The 16,464-nt window shown below is 38.6% G+C and overlaps 1 protein-coding gene across 1 annotated transcript in view; it reads left to right on the forward strand.

Annotated features, from left to right (window-relative positions):
• The window catches only part of LOC122810419 (B-cadherin-like), a 766,834-nt gene that overhangs the window by 488,940 nt on the left and 261,430 nt on the right, over positions 1–16,464 (forward strand). The window contains exon 10 of the mRNA XM_044082031.1: positions 2,263–2,510. Within this exon, the coding sequence (XP_043937966.1) occupies positions 2,263–2,510 (248 nt within the window). The remainder of the gene's footprint in view (positions 1–2,262; positions 2,511–16,464) is intronic.

The raw sequence follows: 16,464 nt of genomic DNA on the forward strand, positions 1-16,464 counted from the left end.
TCTTGCTGGAGGAATTCTGTATCAGAGGGGGATTTAACAATGATTCACAGTTTGCAGTCATTTAATAACTTGGCTAGCTGTAGGTCTTTGCTAATAGTCTGTAGGTTAGAGAAGTAAATACTGAACAAAAGCAGTCCCAGTATTGGGCCTGTGGTACACCAGTGGTCACCTTCATGTTCTGTGATATTGCCTCTGCCACCTGCACTATGAGGACTCTGTAGTTTGGTCAAATTGCTATCCATCTTACCACCTAGGAATCTGTTTGTAGTGCATTTAGTTTATTAATTATTCTAGCATGGGGGATGGTGTCAAATGTCTTGGCCAGATGAAGGTAATGTGTATGGTAGACTGCTGTTAATAGCTTGTATTGCCTTCTCAAAGAATTTTGCCAAGTTCACTAGGTCAAAAAAATGCTTTTTATAAAATCAAATCACTGTGGATCTAAGCTGATGAAATTTGTAATGCTGAAGGGCCTTTAGTTACAGAGGTCAGTAGTAGGGCCACCTTTATGACATGACATCAACTGTGCTGTACACCTGCACACCGTACTTCTAGGACTGAGCATGTTGTCAAATTCAGGTTAAATAGCTTATGTAGAGGTTCCACCTGGACATATTTGGTACTATTATCAAACAGCCAGGAATGTTATAACCACACAATATGCAGAAATGATTATCGTTCGTGCTGTTCATGGCTCTCATGATTTTCTCAGCTTATTTCACTTTATTTTCCCATTTTTCTTATTTTTGTTCTGACGTGTCTTTACATATTTCTGACTCCACTGTTAGCTCATTTAACCAGGGTGAAGTCATTTCACTTATGCTACACTTATATGTTGGGCTAATTAACATTAAATTAATTTTCTTAATAAGTCACCTCTCAGTAATCATTTCTAATATCACATGCAGTTCCAGGTTGTACTAGCGGATCAGGTAGAGCTCACCACACTGTAAGTCTTTGGCTCAATACTTCTGATGAAGCCCTTGGTCACTGTAGGATAAAAATGCTTAATTATGTACAAATAAATGTTTTTTTTCTTTGTGTGTGCTACATTGGATTCACTGTATTTCTTCAGCTGCCAAGTCTGAGGTTACCACCAGCACAGGATATTGTTGGTTCTGTGTTTTGTACTATACTTGCATTGTTTTTTGGATTATTCTTTTTTTTTTAATTCAATAACATTTTCATCACTGCATTCTGTGAAACATTGTATCCTCATGAAGAACAATTTGAAGATATTTGTCAAACATATTCATTTTACTGTAACTCTAAAATGTCTATAGCATCACTGATATACTCAATGACTCATCTTCTCAAAGCACAAATGGATTGTGCATTTTGTGTTTATTCCCCTGTGATATGGAAATGTGGCACATCCTACCTTCTCAGGCTTTTTGGATATTTGCCCCACTGTCCAGAATAAATTGAATTTGTTAAGTCCAAGTTTCTGTATCTTGGACAAATTTCCTGAATGCTGTAGCTGCATGTCTCATAAATACAGTAAGTCATCTAGACTAATTTCTGTGAGCCTGCATCCTTTGGGATGAATTTTAAGAAATGAAACAGATAAATAATGTACAGCTAGCTGTTGTAGCTTTACTTACAGACTGAGCAATTCTGCACAGGAAGCCAAGCCACATGATTAACTTATTCAAACTCTGAACAATGTAATGATACCAGTCCTTTAAAGAGCAATAGTCACGTTTACAGAGGGAAGGAAGAGAGCAATGGTTTAAAATACGTCACATCACTACATTTATAACAAACTAAGTGACATTTCAGTTTGTTAGGGCTTGGGGAATGGTATAATGGTTAAGGTGTTTACCTCACACACAAAGTACATCATTTGATTCTCACCTTTGAGGGAAACTAGCGAGGCTTAAAAATGGCCCGCAAGGGCAGCTAACCTAGTACTTAATTGTGTGTGCATGGTGTATTTCATAAAATTAATTTGCATGTTTTCATTACTAACAGAATTTGTATTTTTTGTGTCTAAGAGTGCTGAAGTTGTTAGCTTGGGCCTTAATAGTTTCTCGAGTTGTGGACCTTTGCTTCTTTCAGTGGGCTTCTGGATGTTGCATCATGATAAATTCTCACAAGTCTGGAGGCAGAAGTGGGGAATTCCCTGTTCTATTAAGGAATGTCATCACTGTTCATTAGAAATGTATGTTTAATGATAAACCATTAATGTTACTGATTATTTCTCTTTTCTTTCTCTCTCTTTCTTTGCTTTGTCAACAACTCTGCTTTAAAAAAATATAGGAATTAGACTTTGAAACTGCAAATGAGCATGTTCTCCTAGTAACTGTTGAGAATTTGGTACCGTTCTCAGTTTCTAACGTTCAAACTTCAACTACAACTGTCGCCGTATATGTTCAGGATCAGAACGAAGCACCGATTTTTAGTCCTGTAGAAATTGTTGTAGAAATCTCAGAGGACCTGCCAGTGGGACAAATGATCACTTCTTATCCAGCTAAAGATCCAGATAAAGCACAAAACCAGGTGATAAAGTAAGTAAGGAACTGTGCTGTATTATTCTTAATAAGAATGCAAAAGGGATCAAGTGATGTCGATTTCACTGGCCAGTAGGAAATGGAAGTTTAAAAATGTATAGGTCCTACTTTAACAAAATGGTTGACTGATATATGAGTTATCCCAAATTAGTTTATATAATGTAAATGTTTCACCTAATTCCTAGCTGCCAGTTATAGCCTTGTGTAAAGCATGAATTCACAAAAGGTAACTACTGCTGTAGCGTTGTTAAGATTGGGGCTCGCACTAAGTACTAAAGGCACACATTGACGACCAGCCAAGAACAGAAACAGAAGGTAAAAGATTTTAAAATCTGTTAGTTCACTCTGTCAGACTTAGAAACAAAAGGTGTGGTAGAATGAAGAGGTTAACAGGTTTTAAAATCATCTGGTTTTCAAAGAGACCCTTTGTTGTCACCTGCTGTCAGTTTGACAGCATTAGGTGTTTTATTGGTTTTCAGAGGCTTTGAAATCTAATAAAACACACTGCACACCTACATTTTTCTGTAATTGATTGTACCAGGAGTAAATACAACTCAATGCACTGTAAAGAATTCTGCTTGGGTCACAACCTTTTACTAAGTGCTGCACACTTAGATGTCTCAATTTACCTCTAAAGTATTGCTATAATGATGACTTTCTTGGCATTTGTGTCTCAAACATATAATAATTCAGTCATAATCCTCTGTATTGAATAAAGACTATGAAATGAAATGAAACCACAACTCACTCTGAGGAGTTCAGAAGTTTGCAAATGTTTGCTCGAATAATTATACTTCAGAGTGCGTAATGCAATGTGGATAAGCAAATGAAGAACTTAAAACGGTACTTCCTGTTTTTTTCCAGTGTTTAATGCATAATTATTGCTTTTTTGCAACAACTCTGTAGTTCTAGAAATATGTGACTACGCAGGTGTTGGATGCTGGAGTAATAACTATAGCAAGGTCGCGACAAAAGGGATGGCCACCCAAAGCATAATCTGTTAAGATGCATGGTTTCTGATTAGCTGAAAAAAGAGAGTTCATTGATTGTGCACACCCTATGTGTCTGAGTGTGGGTTAGCCAACCCAAACATAATCTCTTAGGAGGCATGTTTTCTGATTAGCTGAGACTTCACTGACTGTGGACACCCCAAATGTCTGAATGTAGTAAGAAATAATGGCAACAATAAGGGCATTTAAAATTTGTTTCACACAAACAGTAGCCACAGTAATGTTCATTTATTTATTCTCTGTAGGCAATAAAAGAGCACACACACAGAAACATAACTGAATAAAACAACCACCATGTAAAAATAAGCTTTTAATACTAAAACTGGTAAGTGCTTTCACTATATGAAATTGTTTCTTCAGACCAAAAGTGAGAACATGCAACTTCCACGTTTAAAGAAAATTACATCATTATCTGTTAAACAACTAGCCAGTCTTAGAAATCACATATTTAAAGATACAGGTAGCTGATGTCTATAAAACATGAAACAAAAAATACTTATAAAGCATGTATAAAAGAAAAAAAAATCAAAAATATTAAAACATCATATAAATATGCAGACATTACTTCTTCTTCAACCCCCTAGATTTTAAAGCCAGGTGTAGAGGAGTATGTTCATTTAATTTATGACCCTTATGGGAATACAGTAAGATTATCTATCTGATCTTCCAAAAGTCAGTCTCATTTTCTACATCCCCATGTTAATGTCAGTCCCAACCACATCTATAGCTATAAAGTTAAAAATGTGGTTAGCTCCAAATGTGTTAACATGCTTTGCTAGGGCATTAGCCATGTTCCCTTTATGTATACAATAAAGATGGTCTCTGACATTTTCTATAAACTTGATGTTTCTTTTACCAGCACAGACTGAAGAGCATACCTCACAAAAGTGAGGCATACTACATTGATGGTATCACAATCAGCTGAATCAGAAAAATGAAACTCCCGCCCCTTATCAGGATGAAAAAATGTTTCATCAATAGTTAAAAAAAAAATCACAAAAATTACACTTTCTGCATCTATGGGTACCTAAACTAAAATATCTATGTCTGTGTGTTTTGGGGTAACAAAGTAGCCCTTTCAAATTCTTCTTATTCTTGTAATGGAACGTAGGGTGCCCCCCCCCCAACCATCTCAGATGTAGAGGAATCCATAAAGAAAATATGCCAATTTATAAAAATGATGTTCCTAAGTGTATTTGTATCACTACTGAAAGTGAGGGGGGGACTCTCACTGTACTGCTGACCCTAGTACCCCTAACATTATCTTTCACTGGTATAGCAAAGGGAGGCTCAGCCTGTCATTCCTTAGTGTAGTGCTTTCCTTAAATACTCTTTTCTATTTCTTCAACATTCTACCCCCCCTTCATGAATTACTGCATAAAACACACACACTATTCTCAAAGTCAATTTCATCAGTATGGAGTCATGATGCCCTCATGGCTTGCCCCTTAATAACATTTTGAAATATATATGAGGGGGTGCATACAATTCCGATGTACATAAGCAGGACAATAACATTCCTTTCTAAACAAACTAGTTGAAAGGTTATTGTCCTGAGTCTTAAGCACCTTTACATCAAGAAAGTCAATCCCATACAGAGATGACTTCATAGTAAACTCCAAGAATGAGGGTGTACTACGGAGGTTTTCCAGGAATTCATGCAAGCCCTGCTCAATACCACACCATATCAAAAAGAGATCATCCACAAACCTTCTAAAGAACAGAATACATGTACTCCACCATTAAGATTTCATAACAAATTGCGTCTTCCACCATGCCAGAACTGGATTGGCATTGCTATTGGCACACAGAGTACCCATAGCTACACCAGAACACTGATGAAAAAATTGTTCATCAAAAACAAAAACATTATATTCTAGAATCATCTCAAGTAAATAACTAACCAACTCAATCCATGCACAATCATAACTACTACAGTGTGATAAAAAGTTCTTTATCATCATGATTCCTTGTTCATTTAGAATTTCTGTAAAAAGAAAAGTGATGTGACATCTAAGGTCACTAACATACACCCCTCAACATATAAACCTCTTTTGCTAGACATACATAAATCATTCAAAAATGTTCTGTGTCCTTCAGTAGATAATCATACCCAGCCAATATGGGACATAGCAACTCTTCAACATAAATAAAGAGTGGCTCAGTAAACCACCCTTCCCCTGCAGAAATGGGTCTAAAAGGGGGAATCACCAGATTCTTAAGAATCTTGGGTAATCCTTGAAAACACGGGACCAATGATGCTTCTATAACAAAATACTTACACAAATCTTCAGTTATTGGCCCCTCAATCCAAGTATTGTAAAATGAGGCCCTAAAATTGGATATCATGCTTTCAACATCAGTTTGACAAATGTTAAAATATGTACTAGCATCATTCAACATATCTGTCATCATTTTAAAATAATAGTCAAAATTCATAACAGCAATTAAACCACCTTTATCTGATGGCCTAATCGCTATTGAATCATCATTCATCAACTAATTCAGTGCCTGACACTCTGCAAATGTTAAATTATTAAAACCATACCTTTTGTTATTATCAAGAAATTCTGAGAAATCTTTTTCACACAACTTCAAAAACATATCTAAAATTGGGTGGTTTGTAGGTATAAAAGTGCTAGGATGTTTAAAACTCATAGTATTAAAGTCACTACCTTCACTTTTGTATATCAATTTCAACATAAGTTGTCTGGCAAAAAGCCGTAAGTCAATAACTGTATCTGCATGGTTGGCTCCATTGGCCGGAATAAAATTCAATCCTCTATTAAGTACAGAACATTCAATATCAGAAGGGATCTTGTTGGAAATATTCCACACTAGTGGCCACTTTGTACTGTCCACATTCTCGCTATGGACATATTGTCAATTCCTTCATTCTGATGTTTCCACTTCCCTTGAGCTCTGCTCCTGGACCGACCTTTGGTTCTCATACCCGTTGTCTTTTTCGGTAGGGGTTGAGAAAAAACGGCTCTGCTGAAGTCATATTGATTTTTCACCTGACAACAGGCATTTGCAAATTCTCTATTGTCTCAGAGCCAGAGGCCACAAAACCACGTCTAATGCCCAAAGTTCCATCCACATTAGTGGGAGGTGTAGCATAAATGGAAGTGCTGCTGGTTGTTAAATGAAGTGCTGCTGGACTACATACATCACCAGTCTCACCTTTAACATTAGTTATATGAGATTCAATGGATTGTTGGTGCTGTTTATCACCAGGCTGTGTTTTTTGTCTTGCACCAGGGGTACGTGGCCATGAGAACACTTTATTATTTCTGAAATCACCTAAATCTCTGGCCAATTTCTTTCTTTTATTACTCATTAACTTGCATTCATAGGTGCTAACACTACCAATAACTTCACAAAGTGCTAGACCAACTTCTGCTGGCAGCAGTTCATAGAGATGTAACTGTTGTTTCTCAGTAGAAGTACTGACTTCACATTCTCTAGGTTCAAAGTACTTAATTACAGTCTCAAATAACTGACACTCGTATCAAGATTAATTTGTTGCCATTGTTCTAGTAAATCTGGGTATCGGGTGCCATAAATAGGCAAATTCAGCACCCACAATCTTCTAGGAATACGTTTCAATTCTAGGCAGGCTTCAAAATGTAGTGTCTGTAGCTGTATATGTTTTGAACTGAAAAAAATCATTCTCTGAATGTCTCAGCTTCTCATAAAAGTGCTTCCGCTCACCTCCAGCACCATCACTGTTGATATCTCCTGCCTACATATCTCCCAATAAGAGTGAGTTACTATCCATTTTTAGGAACTTCAGTTCGCGGTGGTGGTGCTGTGGTAGCGTTGTTGCCTCACAGTAAGACGCTGTCCGGTTCGATTCTCAGCTAGAGCATCTTCTGCGTGGAGACATGCGTGAATGGGCGTACCTTTGTTGAAGGTTGTGCGTCAGGGCTGGTAACTCGGCACGTAAAAATCAACTACCAATCATTAGCGAACCGGTGTTCCGCTGTGGCAACCCCTAATCGGGAAAAGCCGAAAGAAACAAACAAACACAAACAAAAGTAACCTTTCATTAGTTGAACTCATTATCTGTCTCTGTGAGTTGCATTCAAGCTATAAATTCTCAGTGTAACCTTCGGCCATGTGCTCCACTGGACTGAATCAAGTAGGCAACAAAAAAGCAAACAAAAAAGCCCAAAGAATTAACTGTGTGGTGTGAAATAAATCCAAAGTAAGCAATAAAAGAGCGCGCACGTGCACACACACACACACACACACACACACACACACACACACACACATGCGTACACACATGCACACACACACACAGACACATACCAGCATGCGCACACACACACACACACACACACACACACACACACACACACACACACACACACACACACACACACACACACACAAATGGTGTCCTTGGGAATAATATCAACCCCACATACAGGCAAGTCTTCAACAGTCAACATCATACTCACTAACATACCCAACAAAATTTGCTCATTGCGTACTCTACCCACTTCCCCCAGTGACCACTGCCTGATCTGTACTTCCTGCACTCTCAAAATGGCTAAAGCACCTGTAAAATTAGGACAGTGAGACATATAATTACTGACACAGCAGAAAATATCCTTACCGTAAAGCAATTGCAAATTAACTGGTGCATATTAAACCAATGTACAGACTTAACTTCTGCACTATCTACATTCTACAACTCACTATAACCATCCAACACAGACTATTCCCACCCAAAGAAACAAGAGTCAGAGGAACACCAACCATGTGGTTAACATATTTAAAATGTCACATAAAGCTTAGGGACCAAATCTGGAAATCTTGGGTTGCTGGCCAACTTAATCAAAACAATCATGACTTATACCTCATGTTGCACAAAGAAGTTCAATTCAGCATTAGTAACCATAAAGCAATTTACCCCAGGAAAATGCAGATGAAATACCTAGGTCAGCCCACATATTTTTGGAACACAGTTAAGGATCTAGGAATCAATACAATATGCTCAAATAAGCCCAGTAGTGATAAACTTAAGGCTGATATTCTTCAAGGCAGTTTTTTATAATATGTCCTATTCTCTCACAGGTTTCACACCCCAGTTCAGTTCTACTCCTTCTGTGCCTCTCCACAAATATTTACAGACTCCACCCTTCCACTTCAAGTTAATAATTAAAATGCAGCTGCAAGCCCATGTTCCATTTTATCTAAAGATACTAAACCTAGGCAGAAAATGTACATTTATTGTCAGCCTGTCTCAAATCACAAATTCCATTTCATATAACTTCAAGCATGCTCTAATCATGCCAGTAGCCAAGGTCCCTTCATCAACCACTGTCCCAGAATACCACCTTGTAGCCAATTTATATCCATTTGCCAAAATGCTGTAAAACTGAATACATGACCAGATAATGGGCTACATATCCAAATATGAAGTTTGTGTATACAGGCAGCATGTCTTTAGGCCCACATGCAATACAGCAACTACAGTATTTTTCCCTTAGCAGTGTAATACGCAGCAATATGGCTCAAGGCTTTACTAATGGACATGAAACAAGTTTTTGAAACAGTTTTTCACATACTTCTCAACCTCTTAGTGCAAGAAATCTGGGCAAAGCCTGATATAATGGGGGCAAACGCACAAAACTAGGGACAGATTTTAAATATTGCTCTTACAAACTTAGAAAGTTGCTAGAATAACAGGTTTTGTGTTAACATGCATTTTCTGTAAGATTTAAAGTGTGAAACTTAAATGCATGTCATTATTTACTGATTTCGATCCTCAGATCATCCCAGTGATTTGCTAGAAAAACACAAATTTTATGAGGAATAGACGAAACATATAAGGCAAAAAATCTGGACATTCTGCAAAAATCTGGACAGTTGAGAGGTATGGTTTATCCTGATGTTTTATGTAATAAATTAAAATTCACTGGATTCTCCACTGAGGTAAATTAATAATTTACAAATGATATTTCAGAAAGAACTTTCAGAATCTCTGGGACCAATATATATTCTTACTCTGGCAAAACATACTCAGGAGTCCCTGAAGAATCGGTACTTATGTCGATTTAGCTTTCTGAGTTCAGTAATGCCTTACTGTAGGACATCCCGCAGCCACAATGCTTACTGTATGCAGACAATGTTGCAGTCCCTAAATCAGGTAACAGTAGCACCTCCATCATCAAAGAATGACAACAAGACTTTGAATTGATATGGAGTTGGCTAACCACAAGCAAACTAAACATCAATACCTGAAAGGCAAATGTCATGGCCTTCTGTATATCTAGACGTCTTCAGAAAAACAATACCCTTAGGGTCCCCTTTGCTTGTAGCTACCTCACAAAGCTACCATGGACAGCTGCTAGACCACAGCCATACATTCACATAGTACACAGAACTAATAGTTTAATAAGTAATTCCTCAGCCAAGTATGACACACTGAAGTTCAGACTTAATAACCCAGGGTGTAGGTATTTTATTGCCACCAACAGTACTATCCAGGCTAGACCATACCTCTCAACTGTCCAGATTTTCACAGAATGTCCAGATTTATGCCTCAAATTTTCAGTTTGTTCCTCATAGAATTCTGTTTTTTTTTTCTGGTGGATCTTTGGCAAATTAGTGAGGACTGAAGTCAGAAAACTTCGACAGTCACTTGAGCTTCAGACTTCAAACCCTTCAGAAAATTCATGCTACTGCAAAACCTGTTATTCTATCAACTTTCTACATTTGTAAGAGCAATATTTAAAATTGTCCCTGTTTTTGGACTTTGTCCCCCCATTATTTATGGCTTTGTCCATATTTCTTGCTCTAAGTGGTTGAGAGGTATGGGATAGAGTATAGGTTGTCACTCACTGCAGTGGGATTAACTTATAATTCTACGTTGATTCAAATCGCAGGAAACAAAATACTCCAATTTGTAAATCTAGACATCCCCAGTGGCATCACAGCATGACTATTTCCAGATGTAAATTTCTGCCACATCTTGCTAGAATGTCACTTTGCTTATAAGTTACAATGAGCTCTGTCCATCCTGTTTGACATACATACGTTCAGACAGACAAACAACATACCTTCCTAGACACCACCCTACATTTAGCCAGGCCACCATTCCAACTGCCCACCTCAGAAAACATACTCTGAGAAATCAGTCATGCACTGTAACAAACAGCCACCCAACAAAAAAAGTAATGATCGCAAGCTTTGAAAGAATAAACTCAAATCATCTCCTAAACAATGTAAATAAATATCACTTCTTCCAATGTGATGGATAACAGAGTAATGACCACCTGCAGTTCCTTCAGACCCCTCCAGGCAGACCAATGAGCTCTTCCAGACATCCTAGTTCCAAGCAGAAACAAATGGCTTATCACAGCATTTCAATACCAGTTAGTACAGCACAGGTTACAGTAAACTGCCATATATGATTTCACTATTATGATACCAACTTGCAATCTGCTTGTCTACACTCATGCTAGACCAGCAGTTTCAATATAGCTATCTTGTATATTCTGTAAAAACCTTACTATATGTGCTTTAATTTATTTGTATTGTATCTTAATTTGTGGTGGCAACCTTTGTCCTGCCTACTAAACCTGCAGGATGAGCTGAAGAGTTGTTTTAGCTCCTGTCCACAAGATGGCAGCACAAAACTATAACTGCAGCAGTGTTGTGTCAGTGTTTCTTCTTATTTGCTCATGCTGGGATCTCACAATTCACTTTCGAAAAATCTGCATATGAGGTCAGCAATGTACATCTGCTCTGCATTAAGTTTGGAGGCTGTTTATAAGTTGCAGTGGTACTAAGTTTTACTCTGGACAACAGCAGCTTCCTCTGAATTTAAAGAATTGTTTCACCATGAGAAGAGAAACAATGGAATATGGGCATATGTCTCAACTGTGTTTGGTCTGTTTTTCACATAATTTGTGTCTTTCTGGCAAATCATTCAGCACTGAAATCACTAAATAATGACATTCATTTGAGTTTCAGATTTCATATCTTTCAGAAAATGTATGCTAATGTAAATCCTGTTATTCTAGCAACTTTCTAAGTTTATAATTACTTAAACCAAAATTCACTAGGTGGACACTGAAATAGTGGCCTTGCATATACCCTAATCTCTTACTTGCTAAGATATCCACATCGGTGGATCAACAAAATCTTAGTGAATCTGAAGCTTGGAATGATGGGAAGCCTATATCATCCAAACCAGCATGTTGAAAGAGGTACCAAGCAGCTAGTAACCAAAGAAAAAATCATTAGTTAGTATCCCAGTTCTGGTAAAATTCTTCCTCGTTCTTAAATGCTTCTACAGTGAGAGAAAAACGAGAGTCGTCATTCTGTATTAAAATCTTCCTCCTTATTAATTCAGGTAGGTGAACTCATTTCTCTTACATTGAGGAATCAAGGTTGTAAATTTACCTAGCTGATGTCTATTACAATAAGGGTGTTTGCAAAGTATCCCTAATAACAATCTAGAACAGCGAGTAAACATGTTAAAAACTTTAACACAGAATGACGACTCACGCATTTCTTTCACCATAGAAGCATTTAAGAATGAAGAAGAATTTTACCAGGACTGGGATACTTTGTTTGTCTTTTTGGCTTTTCTCGGTTAGGGGTCGCTACAGCGGAACTCCAGTCCGCTAATGATTGGCAGTTGATTTTTATGGTGCCGAGTTGCCAGCCCGATGCCCAGCCTTCAGCAAAGGCACGCCCATTCACGCATGTCTTTCGGAGGCCACTCAACCGTGGGGAGGACATGCAGACTCCACACAGAAGGCACTCCAGCTGAGAATTGAACAGGAGAACCTCTTGCTGTGAGGCAACAATGCTACCACTGCACCACCGCGGATCAGGACTGGGATACTAACTGATTATTTTTTCTTTGGTTACTAGCTGCTTGGTACCTCTTTCAACTTGCTGGTTTGGATGAGATAGGCTTCCTATCATTCCAAGCTTCAGATTCACTGAGATTTTGTTGATCCACCGATGTGGATATCTTAGCAAGCAAGAGATTAGGGTATATGCAAGGACACTATTCCAGTGTCCACCAAGTGAATTTTGGTTTAAGTTTCATTAGTAGCAGGGAAAGGTCTTCTCAGCACAGTTTATTCACAGGATACCCACAAGCCAGCTTAAAACCAAAACTTCCAGGAGCACAGTTATGGAGAAGATTAAGGAATTAGTGGCTCAACCAGCCCTTAACCTCGCAACAACCAATGGCCAGCTCACCAGGGATTACAATAGGGTTGAGACCACCCTCATAGAATTTGAGCATGACCTCATGGAACTGAGATTCCTTCAATGGGAAAACGCATACCTTGATGAATGCCTCCAGAAAATCCTGACCCCCCAAGGGCCTCAGACTACAGAAACATCTTCTATGCAGATACAAGAACAACACCATGATGGACAACTGGAACAGTACTGTCAAAGAGGCTGAAACCAAACTGATCCAGATCCTACTTGAACACAATGCCACACAACAAGAAAAGATAAAAGATGTGATTATCAAACTTGAAGATTAAATCAAGGACATACCCGACCATGAACAGAGATTACTACAAACATTGGAAAAAATATCCAGAATGGACCAAACTCTCAAAGTAAAGAAGCAACAAAAGCTAGACAGAGACACAAACAATTCCACAACCACAGAGTGACAACCAACGGACACAAGGAAACCAACCCACCAATGAATACACAAGCAGAACTACCAACCCCCAATATCGCCACACCCATTGAACCCCATGAACAGGACTTTTGGCATGGAAGGAGATCCCCAAGACTGGATCCCCTGACCACTTCCACAACCCCAGCCACAAGCAACTATGAACCGAAAAAGAAGATACACACCAAGGAATCTACATACAAAGGAAACTCACCATGCAAGGCTAAGCAGCTCTCCAATCCAGACAGAGACAGGACATGGCAAGAGGGTCTAAAGCACCTTTGTATCCCCCCAAAACCTGCCAAACAGAAGAACAAACAGCAATCATCCACTGTCAAAGTCTGGAACCATTCAGAAAAAACACTGACCACCACAGAAAGAAGACTACTGGAGAGAGGACCCCACCAAAGAGGCAATGTAGTACAAACATTTACTGACTTAAAATTATACAGCTGCAAATTAAACCTCAAGGTTTTCTTTAACAAAAAGACAAACAACAAAAAGAGAAAAAAATGGGTAAAGCTGAGCAACTTTTACACCACCCCAACACCCCATAGTCACGGCTTTCAAAAATAAATGTGAAGCCAATATAAGGAAGGCATTGAATAAACCACAAAGGAGGAAATATTTCATCCTCAGCCCACACAAATTCAAAACCCTGAAGAATCTTTGCCTAGACCATTCAAGAAAAATAATGAAAGCAGATAAGGGAGGCGGAATTCTAGTGAGAGACACAGCTACATACAATGAAAAGATTTTCAACATGTTGAATAACAGTGTATACTATGAAAAGGTTACCCTCGAAAATATTAAAGACATTTACAACACAGTCAACAACAAGCTACTCTACCTATGTGAGGAAAGTTTAATCAGTGACAAACTACTGGACTTTCTCACCACTGAGAACCCAAAACTGCCCAAATTCTTCAGGATCCATAAACCGCATAAAGACATCAGGGATCCCCCCTACAGCCCAGTAATAGCCAGCTGGGGGAGCATCACAGAAGCAATTTCAAAATACCTGGACATTCAAATTAAACCTTTAGCTGAAGACAATCCATCATTCATCCTTGACACAAGTGACTTGCTAAGGAAACTTAAGGCTCTAAGAGTCAACAAGGAGGCAATTTTGGTGACTTTTGATGTCTAGGCACTTTATACAGTACTGCCCCATGATAACTGTATAGAGGATGTTACAGAGGCACTCCTTTCATCAAGACCTGATAGCAGACATGAGGGAGAACTAGTAAACAGACTCCTCAGAATACTACTCTGCAACTTCTTCCAGTTCAATGGCCACTACTATCAGCAGAAGAAAGGGATAGCTATGGGGGCAGCAACGGCACCCAGCCTGGCGAATACTGTGGTGGGAAAATGGGAGAAGGAATATATACACAACTCCCACTACTGCAAAGATATGTCATGTTATTACAGATTCATTGATGACAGCTTCATAGTATGGACAGGATCAGAAAAGCAGCTAGCTCACTTTTTCAACTACATCGGTTCCACCATGGAATTTTTGAAGTTCATCAATGACTTTAGTAGAGAAAGGGCCAGTTTATTGGATTTGACCATTACAAAAGCAGGGGACACCAACCTAATATCCAACAACATATACCAAAAGCCCACAAGTAGAAACCTGCTACTTCACAGCAGCAGCATGCAACCCCTACTCACTAAGAAAAATGTCCTGAAGTCTCAAGTGCTCAGAATAGCCAGGGTTTCTAAAGAACTCAGGAACTTCATGAAAAACATTATTAAAATCAAAAGAGACTTCCTAGAGAGAGGATACCGAAGCAACTTCATCAAAGAAATCTTTGACCCCATCATTGAGAATAAATGCAGAAACCCTGATTAGCTAGACACAGGCAGCTCAAGAAGGAAAAAAACAGGGAAACTACAACCACGATGAAACAACACTTTTTCTACAGATCTCCAGACAATTAGAAACATCATTAAGGATAACTGGGCACTGAGGTGGTGGTGCTGCAGTAGCGTTGTTGCCTCACAGTAAGATGTTGTCCCTCCTATTCGATTCTCAGCTAGAGCGTCTTCTGTGAGGAGACATGCATCAATGGGCGTACCTTCATTGAAGGTTGTGCATCAGGGCCGGCAACCCAGCAAGTAAAAATCTACTGCCAATCATTAGTGGACCGGAGTTCCGCTGTGGCCACCCCTAACTGGGAAAAGCCGAAAGACGCAACATTAAGGATAACTGGGCCATAATCAGAAGCAATCCTACTATTGGTAATATACTACCATCAAACCTAAATTCAGTATCCATAGAAACAAGAACCGGAGAACATACATTGAATCCACTTGTAAACTCAATGATCCCCTCCCCAGGAATAAACCAGGCACCTACCATGCCACAACCCTAAATGTGGATACTGCAAACTCCTAAGCAACACAGACAGATTTACTTGTCTAAACACAGGTAAGATTTTTCTCAGCAATTTCTGGCGTTGTTGTCTGAGTGAATGTGGTGTTTATAGGGCAAGCTGTAACAACTGTAATGCATTTTACATCAGTAAGACACTTAAACTTAAGACTAGGATGGCACAACATCTGCATGAGCTAAAATACAACATTAACAACAACCTTGCTAAGCACAACCTAGAAAAGGACACAACAAGTTCCGATTTCATATCCTGGATATGATTGAGAAAAAGGAACTTCAAAGTCCCACCAATGACATCCTTGAGAAGCACGAACTTGAATGGCAAATATCCCTATTGGCTAATCGGCCTTCTGTACTTAGCACCCATATCTCCATAAAAATCCTTTTGACCCTAAGAAGAATTAACCGCCAAGCCTACTACTGACCCCTGAAAGAAAAGCTTAAGAATTTAGCTCATTTTTTAATAATGTTTTGTTATGTTCAGATTAATAATCTTCATAATGTCTTCTTGATACTAGCATCATACAGTCATTATATTTATGACCCAATTTGGTTAGGCCTCAGTTTGGTATTGCTATACTGGAATTGTTCCATTTTTCAAAAGGTAGATCCAATGAAGCCCCATTGGTGAAAGTGCAGTGTCAAGACACATGATGGCTTTTTATGTCTCTTTTCTAAAGTTTTTGGTCTCAACATTAGCTGGTCTTACATATACTTTTTACATATTTTATATACTCTATATATTTTTTAAGCTATACTATTGGAGCATTCCTGCTTGATACCGAAAGCTTGTATTGATTTTGTTTATTGTATGTGAAATCGTAAGCACAGGATGGCCTTAAATGGTTCATTTGCATAATT

Source organism: Protopterus annectens, chromosome 8.part1 (genome assembly GCF_019279795.1).
Source record: "Protopterus annectens isolate FY-2018-M chromosome 8.part1, PAN1.0, whole genome shotgun sequence".
In the NCBI taxonomy this organism is placed as follows: domain Eukaryota; kingdom Metazoa; phylum Chordata; order Ceratodontiformes; family Protopteridae; genus Protopterus; species Protopterus annectens.